The following is a 12544-nucleotide window of genomic DNA, read 5'->3' on the forward strand; positions in this document are numbered from 1 at the left end:
AGCTGCTGTGGGACCAAGTGCAGTGTTTGCTCATCTGTCGAGAGTTGTGTCAGGGAGCGTTTTCAGTAGGTGACAGACGGCGGAAGGGGTGGGACGCCTTTGGGCCGTGGTGACAGGGTCGGTCCATGTAGGGAGCCCAGGGCAACGTGTTGTGCGTGGATGTTTGTGTAGAAACGTCGCTGTATGTTGTCCACGCGTCCTTCCTGCTTCTCCGTGCTGAGCGGTTGGGTCAGCGGTGCTTTAAACACTCGCTTCTCCCGTGGAGAGACCGCCAGTCCGTGGGGTGGATGGTCCTGGACCCACCTGGAGACTGAGGGCAGGATGGTGGCAGACGGGTGGGCTGGGCACTGTGTCAGGGCCGTTACCTGCTCGTTTCCTCCAAATGACGACGCTGCCCGTGAGGTCTTGTGGGCCCCCTCCTGCAGATGAGGAAACAGCCCAGATTGTCAGGCCATTTGGATTTGACCTTTGTTGGTTGAGCTCCACGGTCTGCGGCTGGAACCTCTTCCACCTCCTCCGGATTTATTGGGAACTAAAGGGAATATTGCATGGGAAATGCTGCGCTTAGTGCTTGGGGCCGAGTTGAGCATTTGGTATGTTAGGTACGGGGTCAAGTTCGCTCCTGTATCACCTTGAGGATGCTGAGACCTGCACATTTGCGGGAAGACATTTAAAGACACGCTTCTGTCTTCCTATGGTACGTAGAGTGTATGTCACCGTGCACTCTGGCTTGTGAAGGGCACACGCGCTCTGGAGTGAGTTCGGTGTCCCTGAGCTACCGAACCATGCGGTAAATCCTGAGCCCTAACTGGCCGCGGCGTCCAGGCTGCGTTCTGGTGTTGCGTGCGGTGTTGAGAAACGTCCAGATTCCAGACCCGAGTTGCAGGGAACACCACCCGCGGGACTCCGCATGGAGATGGTCTCTCTTTAGTCGCCTTCCTGCTGTTCTCCAGGACGGCGGCTCCGCGCTAGGCCAGCCGTTGGCGGGGGGACACGGCCACAGACCTTGAGGGGCAAGCGCTGCAGGAAAAGACTGGAAGGCAACACCGTGTGGTCACGTATCTGCTTCCGGGGGCAGGGACGCAGCGGGGTGCGGCCTCGTATCTGCTTCGGGTCGGGGGAGGGGTGTGGGCAGGGACGCAGGGGGTCCTTTGTTCACTTCCCCGCTTTTTCCGGGCGGGAGCAACTCGAAGTAAAAAAAGACTTTCTCTGCTGCGTCCAGTCGGCACTCCCGTCGCTCGCCTTGTCGCACGCTTCTCTTCGGCCCACCGCCCGGATTCCCCTGGGGGTGTGGACAGAAACAGGTCGTGTCGCTGCAGCCCCCTGGTCCTCCTCCTTTGTCTTCCGGGGTGAGACGTGTGAGGAGCAGGGGTCACGCCAGGGACCCCCCCCCCCCCCACCCGTGGTGGAGACACGCAGCCAGCTTCAGAGCGCTGTGTATCTTGAGTTTCGGAGACACGGGGCTCTTTGACTTTTAGCCGCTTATTTCTTAACAGCTGCAGGTGAAAATCACCCTGACCTTGCTCGGGACCGAAGGTGATAGATGAAACCTTCGGAAGTACCCAAGCGCAGCTCACACGCCTCTCTCGTCTTCCCCAGGGAACATTAACGGCTGCCATCTGAACTATTACTTCTTCCTCCTGGCTGCTATCCAGGGAGCCACCCTCCTGCTGTTCCTCGTCGTGTCTGTGAGGTACGACCGTCAGCGGTCCCGGGCCATCGGTGCGCCCGCCGGCAGGAGGACCTGACGGCCCCGAGGCCGCGTCCACAGGACGGAGGGGGGCCGTGCACCGCGCCGGCCGGACCTGGGGACTCGTGGTCGCGGTGCAGGGGCGGCCCCTTCTTCCCTTCCCTTCTCCCAGATGAGCTGGGTAAGTGCCTTTCTGTGGTTTCCCTCCGGGGGCAGAAGCCGAGCCCCGTGGACGGGCCCAAGACCGCGTGTCTGGTCCGCGTCCTGGCACTGGGAGCAGACGCTGTGGCCTCCTGCCCGCAGACCGTATCCTCTCGCTTTGCTTCCTCGTGCTTGAGAAGCGTCCGCTCAACCTTGAACGGGAGGGCTTTTCGGGAGACAAGAACGTGGGCAGGTGCCGCAAGGACTTGGTGCGAAGGTCACGTCTGCGGTTTTGCTCGTAAGCCGCCGAGCTCGCCAGTGCCGGGTTCTTCCGTGGCAAATGTGTTTTATCCGCGGCTTCAGAAACTTACTTTTAAACCGTTGATGATGGTTTTCTCACGAAAGAACGTGTGTCGAGAAACATCGAAGGCCATGTGACCCGTCTCAGGCGAGCAGGCGCCCTGAGGGGGTGTGAGCCTTGCGTCGTCTGTCCTGACGTGTCATCCCATTCTGGGCGCCGTCGAGGGCGAAGACTGGTCACCAAGACGGTCGGGGAGCCTCACTCCGAGCGGAACTCGAGATTCAAGGCCGCCGGCAGTGTTAAATGTCCCGAGCGTGCTTGAACCGTTGGGCGGTCTGTGTCGTTGTTTAACGTGGCTGTGAGGGTTCTAATTTTGTTAAATAAACTACTCTTTCTTTGTTGCTGTACCTCTGGCATAACCTTATTATAAAAAGCCCCTCAAACGTGGGACCCAGTAACTACTTCTTTGCGTGGTTTGTGCACGGCCTTCGCTTACTCGCATCGGAGGCCACGGGGATTCGTACACTGTCGTCTCCTGAGTCACGAGGTGACAAAAGTCACAGTAAAATACCCGTTCCCGTCACAGCTCTTTGATTCTTCCAAGATAGCGTCTCCTAATCCTGCTCTGCATATTCGGAGAAATATGCAGATTGCAGATTCAGGGAAAACAAAACACAAAACCCCCTCACTGTTTTAATGGGTTTTGTGGGTTTTTCTTTTTGTTTTGCTTTGTTTTTTTAATACAAAGTATAGAAAAACTACAGAAACATAGAAAATTCTCTGACTCATGGGAGTTCAGACAGGTTGAAGATAGGTGACTGTTTCTCAGTGGACTGATGTTGTCAGTTTGGGTTGAAAACCACTGTTCTCAGAAATCGTTTCCACTAGGGGCGCCTAGGGGTTAAGCGTCTGACTTCAGCTCAGGTCGTGATCTCGCGAACCTCATGATCCCACGGTTGAGGAGATCGAGGCCTGCGTCGGGCTCCACGCTCACAGCACCCAGCCTGCTTGGGGTCCCCTCTCTGCCCCCCCCCCCACTTGCACTGCTTGTTCTCTCTCAAAATAAACAGACATGAGTAAAAAAAGAAACCGTTTCCACCAGAGATGTAACGTACATCTTCAGGATACACGGAGAACCACTAACCCCGCTGTCAACAGCACGTGTTCTCCATAAGGACTTGGCGAGGAAAGGGAGAAGGGGAGTCAGGCGATGGGGACTTGCCATCCCCCGACTTGAGCGTGCCGCAGAGCTCTCGCCCCGGGCGTTTGGAGGCAGAAACGAAGGACTCGGGCCTCCCGTCCCCCCTCATCTGTCCAGGCATCATCCAGGAAGGTCTCCCAAGTTCCTGGGCGGACTGACGGAGGAATCTTCTAGTCTTTCAGCTGAATACAGGAAGACGATGAGCGGGTTGGGTTCACCCTGTGGCGCTAAGCAGTAATCAAGTAAATATACAAAACCCGTGTGCTGTCGTGGGAGGTTTCTAGAACCCTGTCCACCCTGAAGACTCTTACGTGGCTTTAGCTTGTGTGTCGGCCTCGGAGAGCAAACATTCGTGTTCCCTTTGGGGACGCTCCTCCGGCTTCCTCTTCATTGTAGGTGGACAGGACGAGGCCCTTCTGTACGGCATCCCGGGCAGATTCGTGACACACAGCTTTCCCACACGAGCTTGTGGGAACAACCTCGTTCTGGTTTCATACGGACCTGCCGGGCTTGTCTATGCTGTCCATCCGTCTGGCTGTTTCTCTGGGGGCTGGGGGGCTCCCGCTGGGGCGTCCTGACCAGGACCTCCCTTGTCGGTAGGTGGGGAAAGCGTTCCACTCTGTATGTGACACCACACGGGCCTGCAGGAAGCCGCCATGGCTCCCGGGTTCTCGGTGAGACAGCGTGGATGCTCCTCGGAGCTACCGGATCGTTCCACGTGGCACGGGACGAGCCCATCTCATTAAAGAGGAACGGACTCCTGTCATGATCCGGAATCGCCGTGTGCCCCTGAGTGATTCACTGTTACTGAAACAGGCCGAGTATGTTATGGGCACTTTGAGTCGAATGACGTCATGTGAGTAGACGCTTAAAAACGTGCATCGTATCAGCTCGCTCTTTCGGAAACCGGGCCTAGTTTGGGAGGAAATGATGTATAAATAGTGTCTGGTTGAAACAGAGCATATAACAAATGGAAAGCACAAAATAGAAGGCAAAGGAGGAAAGCAGTCACGTTGACACAAGGCCGCATAACTGGAGAGTCAGCATTTACTAATCTCCGAATTGGCCGCAAGACCAGCTCCTGCAAGACCAGCTCCGTGGTGCTGGGGGGGTTTACGTCTGTCTGCCTCGTCCTAACTAGCTCCACACGGAGGTGAGACCCGGGTCACAGGCTTGGGGGGTGGGGGGGACCTGGCGGGACCCCATTTTTTCTCCTCTGCCATGTGGGTTTTCCAGAGGCCTTGGGACCCAGCAAAACGCATCAGGTAAGGAGCAGAGGAGGCCGCGGACCGTGTGGGGTTTGTGAGGAAGGCACGATTGGCCCCTCGACCTGCAGGACCCCTGCGGTCAGGGCTGAGTGGGGACAGGCGTCTGGGACCCGTTGCTGGAACAGCCTCCCCCTCCCTGCCTGCCCCCCAGGCCCAGTCCAAGCTGAGCCCGGCACTTGTTCTTGAAAATAGGTCAGTATCTCAGTCCTTAGTAACTTCTGCGGAGCACAAGCCTGGAGACGTCCCTAGACACTTCTGAAAGGGCTTTCTGCCTGACCGATGACCCGTGTGGGGGCTGGAGATCAGTGGTTGGAGTCATCCAGGGGTAGGTGAGGCTTGACGCCTGAGTTTGTGAGTGTCCTGGTGAAGGGATCTGACCCCACCACTCCCAAGCCCCAAGGTCAGGGGGGTGCAGGTGGAGGTGTGCTTCCCAGAGGGAGAGACTGTGTGTGCCACGGGCCCCTGCCTAGTGACGTGGCCGCCTTCTGGAGAGCGGTGAGCTCGGCCACGGAGCACTGGGCATGCAGGTGCACGAGGTGCCCGCTTGCCTGGAAGGGACCCAGAGGAGAGGGCTGGTAGCAAGGGCTGTGGGGCCAGGTTGGCCCTCAGTTCTGTCCTTCCTCCCTCCCTCCCTTTTGTCCCTTTCCTCCTCCTTCCCTCCCTTCCCTCCTCCCTTCCCTCCTTCCCTCCCTTCCTTCCTCCCTCCCTCCCTTCGCTCCTCCCTCCCTCCCTTCCCGAAGGGTTAAGGTGGGAATGTTTTGAGCACCTCCCATATGGTGGGGTGCAAGCCTGCCAAGAGGGGTCCCGGTGTGTGGGGGGCACCTCCTGTGTGTCCCCACTCTGAGCGAAAGCCTAAGGCAGAAAGGCGTGATGTACCCCACACGTGTGCATGACAGAGCCAGACCCTCGTGGTAGGTCCACCTCTTGGGACCTGCCCTGGTGGAGAAAGAAACAGCCACAGCCTCGGGTGAATGGTGTCCCCCCAGAAGTCAGGTCCGCCCAGAACCTGTGAACGTGACCTTTTTGCAAATCGGGTCTTTGCAGGTGGTCTCAAGTGAAGAAGCCACTGTGGAGGAGGGTGGGCCTCCCACCCAGTGCAGCTGGACGCTGGGCTCGGGCTCGTGGGAGGGGCCTGCGCCACGACAGGCAGAGACGGGACTCACGCGTGCACGGGCCCCCGAGGGGCTCGCTCTCGCTCCCGGACTGAGAGAGGAGGCGTTTCTGTTGTTGCCGACGCGGCCCCGGGAAATGGGTGCAGAGTCGTGTTGTCTGACGGCCCCACAGCCTGGACATCCCGACAGGTCCCCAGGGGCTGCATTTCCTTCTGGAGGCTCTGGGGATGGTTCTCTTGCCTTCTCCAGCTCCAGGCGGCCGGCCGTCTGTCTGCGCCCTCGGCCGGGCCCTCCGTCCGTCTGCCCGGCGGGCCATGGAGCATCCCCTGGCTGCCGTTTCTGCCCCCTCCTCCCGCTCGTAAGGGTTCTCGGGATCACAGCGGCCCATGACGTCCCCTCTAGAGGCGGCTGGTTCGTGGCCGTGTGGCCGTGTTCACAGGCTCCAGCTGCTCGCACGTGGGCATCTTTGGGGGCCACGGTGGCTGGCCGGCAAGCCACATTCCAGAAGGTCAAAGCCTCGAGGCTCCGGCGTGTCGTCACAGGCGAAGTTCACAAGGCGTCAGAGTCCCTTGCGCGCGCGCTCCAATGCTAGAGGCAATTCCCCCACATCCAGTGGCGCGAATAGCCCACAAAATGAGAGATTTCTCGACAGATCCAGGCATGAATTTGTATTCTTCACATTACTGCATAAATTCCCTTGGAGCAAACGTGGACACGAGCAAACTCGCGGTGGTTTTTAGAAACCGAATTAGGAAGAGTGCAGTTGCTCCCGCATCAACCCCACCCCGTCAGGTCGTCCGGAGGCCGCGCACAGCTCACGGGCCGGAAAACGAGTCTGCTCACGCCCACCTGTTTCCTTCTCCGTTTTGGTCCAGGACTTTGAATTTTTCTACGTCCTCAACACGAAAGTGGTATGTTCCCGAAGTGAAGAAGATTACAGCCGCCATTTGTATCAGCTGAAGTGAAGCAGTTACTCTGCCATTACGGCGTCCTAAACACACCTTTGTTACCCGCGCGGCTCCGACTGGAATGCCATCCCTGCCCGGCAGGAGGCCCATCCTCGCGGCTGCTCATCGAGCGGGCGCACACCGCGAGTTAAAGTCCACCAGGGGAATCGGGCAGAGGAGCTGTGGGGCCGTCACTGAGCGACACGTCGGAAGCAGAAACGTGCTGGTGGCAGGGCCTGTGCCTCCACACCGCCTCCCCGGGGGGCTGAACCCACAGCCGGAGCCAGGCTCGCCCAGAGGACAAGGAAGCGAGGCAGGCGCCAGAGGCTGCTTGTGAATAATGTGCACTCCTCAGTGTTAGATTTATTTGGGGGGAGGGGGCAGAGGGGCTTCACATTTTCACAATTCGTATTTCCACATTTTTATTAGCATGCAAGCAGGGGGGAAGGGCAGAGAGAGAATCCCAAGCAGGCTCCTCACTGTCGGCGTGGAGCCCGACGCGGGGCTCGATCTCATGACCCTGGGGTCACCACTTGAGCCTAAGAGTCGGAAGCTCAACCAACTGAGCCCCCCCGGGCGCCCCAGATGTTTTTTGTTTTGTTTTTGGTTTTATTGAGATGTCTCGTCATCACGACGTACCTGTTAGACGTCCGACGGTGGTATTTGCCACGTAGACCCTTGAGTGTTGACAAGGCCCCTTCTGCCTGAAACCATAAACTACTGAGCTCCTTGGACCCGGTGGGCCCCCATCCTGGGCTGCCACGACCTTCCAGCCCCCCGTACGCTTCCTTGAATTACGGGGTCGGCAGGGCCGCACCTGCCGACTTGCATCTTTGACGCCTGTCGCACTGTTTGCAGGTGTGGTTATCGCTGGGGTGGCTGGGAACCGCGGTGAAATAACCGCGTCACGGGAGCCATTCTCGTCTCCAGTCAAACCGGGGCCAGCCTGCGTGGCTGCGTGGGGCCTCCCTTGCTCACAGTCTCCTGGATTCCCCGATGGTGCCATCGGTGTCCAGTCTGGCAGAATGTCACCCCCGAGGCTAACATTCAGATCGGCACTGCTGTAGACAAATAATGCCCACCCACCACCCCCAAAGACGTCCACCTCCCAGTCCCCGGGACCTGGGAGTATGTTCCCTTACACGGCAAAGCAGACTTTGCAGGTGTGGTTAAGTTGAGGATTTTGAGACTGAGAGATTATCTTGGGTTACCTGGGGAGACTTGGAATCACAGGGGTCCTTCCGAATGAAGGAAGGAGGCAGGACATTCAGAGTCAGTAGGGAGGACGGAAGTGGAGGGCAGAATCATGTCATTGCTGGCTTGGAAGATGGGGCGCGGGGCCACGAGCCCCATGCTCTGCAAGAATCCTGGCCCCGCTGTTCGTATCTGCCTGCTCTCTCGGTCCATGGGTTAGAACCTGCACGGCACTCCAGCAAAATCTTCTGACGGCTTCGACTCATTGCAAATGGGTGTTTTATCTAAAGAAACCTTAATTCACCAGAATGCACAGCCCTACTGCTTGCTACGTGAGTCATTTGTGAATCCTGGAGTTGGAGGGGACAGACACCCTTCAGGCATGATCACAGAAGCCTCCAAGTGGATTTATGCTTGCCGTTTTTAATTTTGGACTCAAACCAAGCCAGTAGGACTCCGAGGACTTCTTGCTTACTGCTCTTCAGAGCTCAGATGTTTCAAAGACATAAACCAAACCGCGGAGTTCAGCAGTTTGCCAACATCCTGGACACCATATTACATGCAGGTTGTCTTTCACAGTGAGTTGTGATGCCTTTGGAAACAGGAGAGTCAGAGGAGACTTGGCCCATGCTGTGGACCACACGTCACATGCATCTGTCACTCCTGTCATTCATCCATTCAACAAATGCCCCTGAGCCACCTGGATCTATTTGGGGGGTGCAGCTGCGAACAGAACAAAGTCCCGGCTCTTCTGGAGCTGATGTTTTATTGAGGGAGACGCACAGCTAACGTGTAAGCGAGCGATAACGCTTCTGGAAGTGTAAGGTCTGTGGTGAAGACAGTATAAGGTGGCAGCGTAGCGTGGTCCCCTGCGGTGAAGCAGTTAATGCAGGGAGAGCCACTTACCCCCCGTGTAGACCAGAGGGACCCCTGCCCCTTCCAGTCAAGCCAGTAAGCCCATTAGTATCTGCCAGTTCTTGTTTGTCCTGCCATCTAGTGGCTGAAAGCGGAACTACAGTTTATTTTCAGAAACCACTAAGAGTTTTTGAAAGCCTCCACTAGGAAAAACCATGTTGTTTAAGGCTACAAACTGGGAACTAGCAGATAAATCCTGGAGAGATGGCGAGCAGCGTAGGGATTATAGTCAACCATGCTGTATTATAAACTTCAAAGTTGGTGAGAGACCGGACCCTAATTGTTCCCTCCACACAAAAGAACTGATACTTAGGTGAGGTGATGAGGTGTGAGCTGATCCTACAGGGCGATCACGCTGCTGTCTGTACCTGTGTCGAATCCACACGTTGTGCACCTTAAACTCGCAACGTGACCTGCCAGTCGCAGCTCAGTTTTTAAAAAGTAAAGGAATCCGTGCGGTGACGAAAAATACAGTTGGAATCCATCAAAATGTTTGTGTGGGACGTAGTCACTGGAGTCGTTTTTCCCAAACCTCGTAGGTTCAGAGTCGACAAAATTATCTCGAGCCACTCGCAGTGTAGTAGGGTTAAGATAAGGCGCATTTGTTTTTGGCTTTATCGCACGGGACGCACACGGGATCCTTTCCTGTAACCTGGGCTGCTACGTTCTCCCGTTGCCAGTGAGGTCTGGGACAAGTGTATAGTTTTTTTTGCTTTTGTTTTCTTTTAGCACAAGAGGGATTGACAGATTGTGGATTTTTTAGGAGTTTATTTCTTTTGAAAGAGTGTGTGAGCAGGGGAGGGGCAGAGAGAGGAGAGGCAGAATCCCAAGCAGGTTCCACGCCGTCCGCACAGAGCCCCACAGGGGACTCGAACTCATGAACCCGTGAGATCACGGGCTGAGCCAAAACCAAGAGCTGGACGCCTCAGTGACCGAGCCACCCAGGCGCTCCCCCCTGCCCCCCTCCCACCCCCCACACACTCTTTAAAGTTGATTGTGCGTTTTCTCTTGTGACACACCAAAGATCCAGTGCTGGTCCTGGGCCACCGCGTCTGTCTGGGGGAGAGCCCCTGGTGCGATCTGAGAGCAGGAGTGGGGCGGGCGTGAGAGGGGGAAGAGCAGGTGAGAGAGAAGGTTCTGAGTCGGTGGCTGCCAGCACAGGCACCTGGCCCTGGATTCTGCGGGGCCTTCGGAGGAATCTTGTGAAATGCATCTCAGGACTGTCTGCTGGGGCGAAGGGGGACAGTCCATCCATCTGTCCTGTCCCCCACTGCCAAGCGTGGTGTCACTCCCTGACTGCTCCTGGGCTGCCCACGGGTGAGTGCTGAACGGGTCCCCAGGCGTCCCACCCACCCTGGGGAGTCAGGAAACACCCGGGGCAGGAGCCAGGGGCTCCCTGGCCTGCCCCGTGTGCCAAGTGGGTTGAAGGGAGAAGCGTCCGGTCCACTGAGCCCATACCACCCAGCCTGGGGGGTTCGCAGAAAGACCTCGCAGCGGGGAGCTTCCCACATCGACAAGCAAAGACCCGTCCGCTCACAGGCCCCCGAGTAGACGAACCCCTCTCATCCGTGCCTTAACTCCTCCCGAGATGGAAAATGCCCGGCAACGAGGGGGCGTTTCCTGGAGCATCACGTCTAGGTGTCCTCTCCTCTGTCAACTACAAAACATCTCCTTTAAGGGCAGAGGTTCTTGAAGGACGCTGTTTCCTCCTGCAGGTCTGGGAGCCGGCATATCCGATCATGGAGGTGGCCATCTCTGAGGGTTGCAGTGGGTCTAGGTCCTGAGCCTACGTGAGGCTCAGCTGGAGTATTTTAAAACATTCACCCAGTAGATCGGTTTTTGGGTGCTTTGCAACAAATGATTGCAGACTCTGTGGGTTAAAACATGGAATTCATGGGGCGCCTGGGTGGCTCAGTGGGTTAAGCCTCCGACTTCAGCTCAGGTCACGATCTCACAGTTCGTGAGTTCGAGCCCTGCGTCGGCCTCTGTGCTGACAGCTCAGAGCCTGGAGCCTGCTGCGGATTCTGTGTCTCCCTCTCTCTCTGCCCCTCCCCAACTTGTGCTCTCTCTGTCTCTCAAAAATAAATAAACGTTAAAAAAAACGAAAGAGTAGGGGCGCCTGGGTGGCTCAGTCGGTTAAATGCCCGACTTCGGCTCAGGTCGTGATCTGGTGGTTCGTGAGTTCGAGCCCTGCCTCGGGCTCTGGGCTGACAGCTCAGAGCCTGGAGCCTGCTGCGGATTCTGTGTCTCCCTCTCTCTCTGCCCCTCCCCTACTTGGGCTCACTCTCTCAAAAACTGAATAAATGTTAAAAAAAAAAATTAAAAACAGGTGGAACTCATTTTCTCACTGTTCTGAAGGCCAGAGGTGTGGGCAGGGGTCATGTCCCTTCTGAACACTGTAGGGGAAGATGCTCCCTGCCTTTTCCAGCACCTGGGGGCTCTGGCGTTCTTGGCTTGTGAGCAAATCACTCCCATCTCTGCCACAGTCTTCCTATGCCCCCCCCCCCCCGCCACCTCGTGTGTCTCTGTGTGTTCTTTCCAGTCTGTGATAAGGACACTTTCGCTGGGCTTAGGGCCCGCCCCAATCCCGTATGAGCTCAACCCCATCCTCGCCCCAATTACATCTGCAGTGGCCCTGCTTCCAAACGAGGTCACGTTCTGAGGTTCTAGGTGGTGTGAATTTGGGGGCTACCCCTGTCAAACCACTGCCCCCAACGTTGGAAAATCAGGAGATTCTAGATTAAAGAAACCTAAACTCTGAGGACATGGTCAGAAAATAGGTCAAGACGGGATTCAGGTCCCTGGGGCATAAGCGGGAGCTGCCTCCCTTGGAAGGGTGTCTTTCTGATTTGTCACGGTTCCTGCCTCTCCGCAGAGACATGCGGGCGCCTTCTGCCAGGCTGGGTAAATGCATTTATGTCACCTGCCTGGGCCAGGCACGGTCTGAGCTTCTGGCCCTTGATGTGAGAGAATCGATACCAGAAAGTGCTGAATAAGCAGCTGGTCCATTATGGCCATTCCGAGTGAAACAAAAGCACCTTTTCTGGAAAAGTCCATCAGCATGAAAAATAGACCGTCTGTGCCACTGTCTTCAGAACCTTCAAACAGAGGGTCACAGGGTAGAACGTAACACCTGGGCGAGTTTCTCTGTCTCGGGCCGGGAATTCACATTACAGCGATTTTTATCACTCCAATGAGGTACAGCCATTGTGTCTCACACTCATTAGCCCAAATTGGCTCTTCCTTTCTGGAGGGACGCTCACCCAAGAGGCAGACTCCTCAGTCTTCCTTTCTTGTCCTCGGTGAGAAGGAATCTGACATGCTACAAAGGTACCAAACTGGAGAATTATGTTGCTGTCATAAAGCTGTGAGCGACAGACTTCGTTGGTTTAAAGAAGCAAAAAGCCCAGACATGGATTTCAGGTACGGCTGAATCCAGCAACTGACATGTTGTCACAATTCAGACTCTCTCCATCTTTCAGATCTGGTTTTATCTGTGTTGGCTGCACTCTCAGACCATCTTTTCCCACAGGGTTGCAGGAGCCCTTGGTCCCCATTCGCCCTACCAGCTGTGCGTCCTGTGAAAATAGGGTTTCTCTTTTGCAAAAGGTCCATCGCAAGTCTTAGAGTCAATCTCACGGGCCAATCAGCAGGATTACAGACGCATGCTCGTTACCAAAGCACCCGTTGCCCAGGACTGGTCACATGCCACCGTGGAGAGGGGTGGGAATCCACTCTCCCGAACCACACGGATAAAGCCCGGGGGAGTGTGGCT

At 56.4% G+C, this 12544-nt stretch overlaps 1 protein-coding gene across 2 annotated transcripts in view; it reads left to right on the plus strand.

Moving 5' to 3' along the window:
- Window positions 1-12544, plus strand: part of SLC15A4 (solute carrier family 15 member 4) — an 82359-nt gene that overhangs the window by 24484 nt on the left and 45331 nt on the right. The window contains exon 8 of one of the 2 annotated variants that reach the window (XM_043557304.1): window positions 1600-2590. The exons of the other annotated variant lie outside the window; for it this stretch is intronic. Within the exon in view, the coding sequence (XP_043413239.1) occupies window positions 1600-1748 (149 nt within the window). The 3' untranslated portion in view covers window positions 1749-2590. Of the gene's footprint in view, window positions 1-1599; window positions 2591-12544 lie in introns of those variants that run through there. 2 annotated transcript variants of the gene reach the window in all.

Source organism: Prionailurus bengalensis, chromosome D3 (genome assembly GCF_016509475.1).
Source record: "Prionailurus bengalensis isolate Pbe53 chromosome D3, Fcat_Pben_1.1_paternal_pri, whole genome shotgun sequence".
NCBI classification, from domain to species: domain Eukaryota; kingdom Metazoa; phylum Chordata; class Mammalia; order Carnivora; family Felidae; genus Prionailurus; species Prionailurus bengalensis.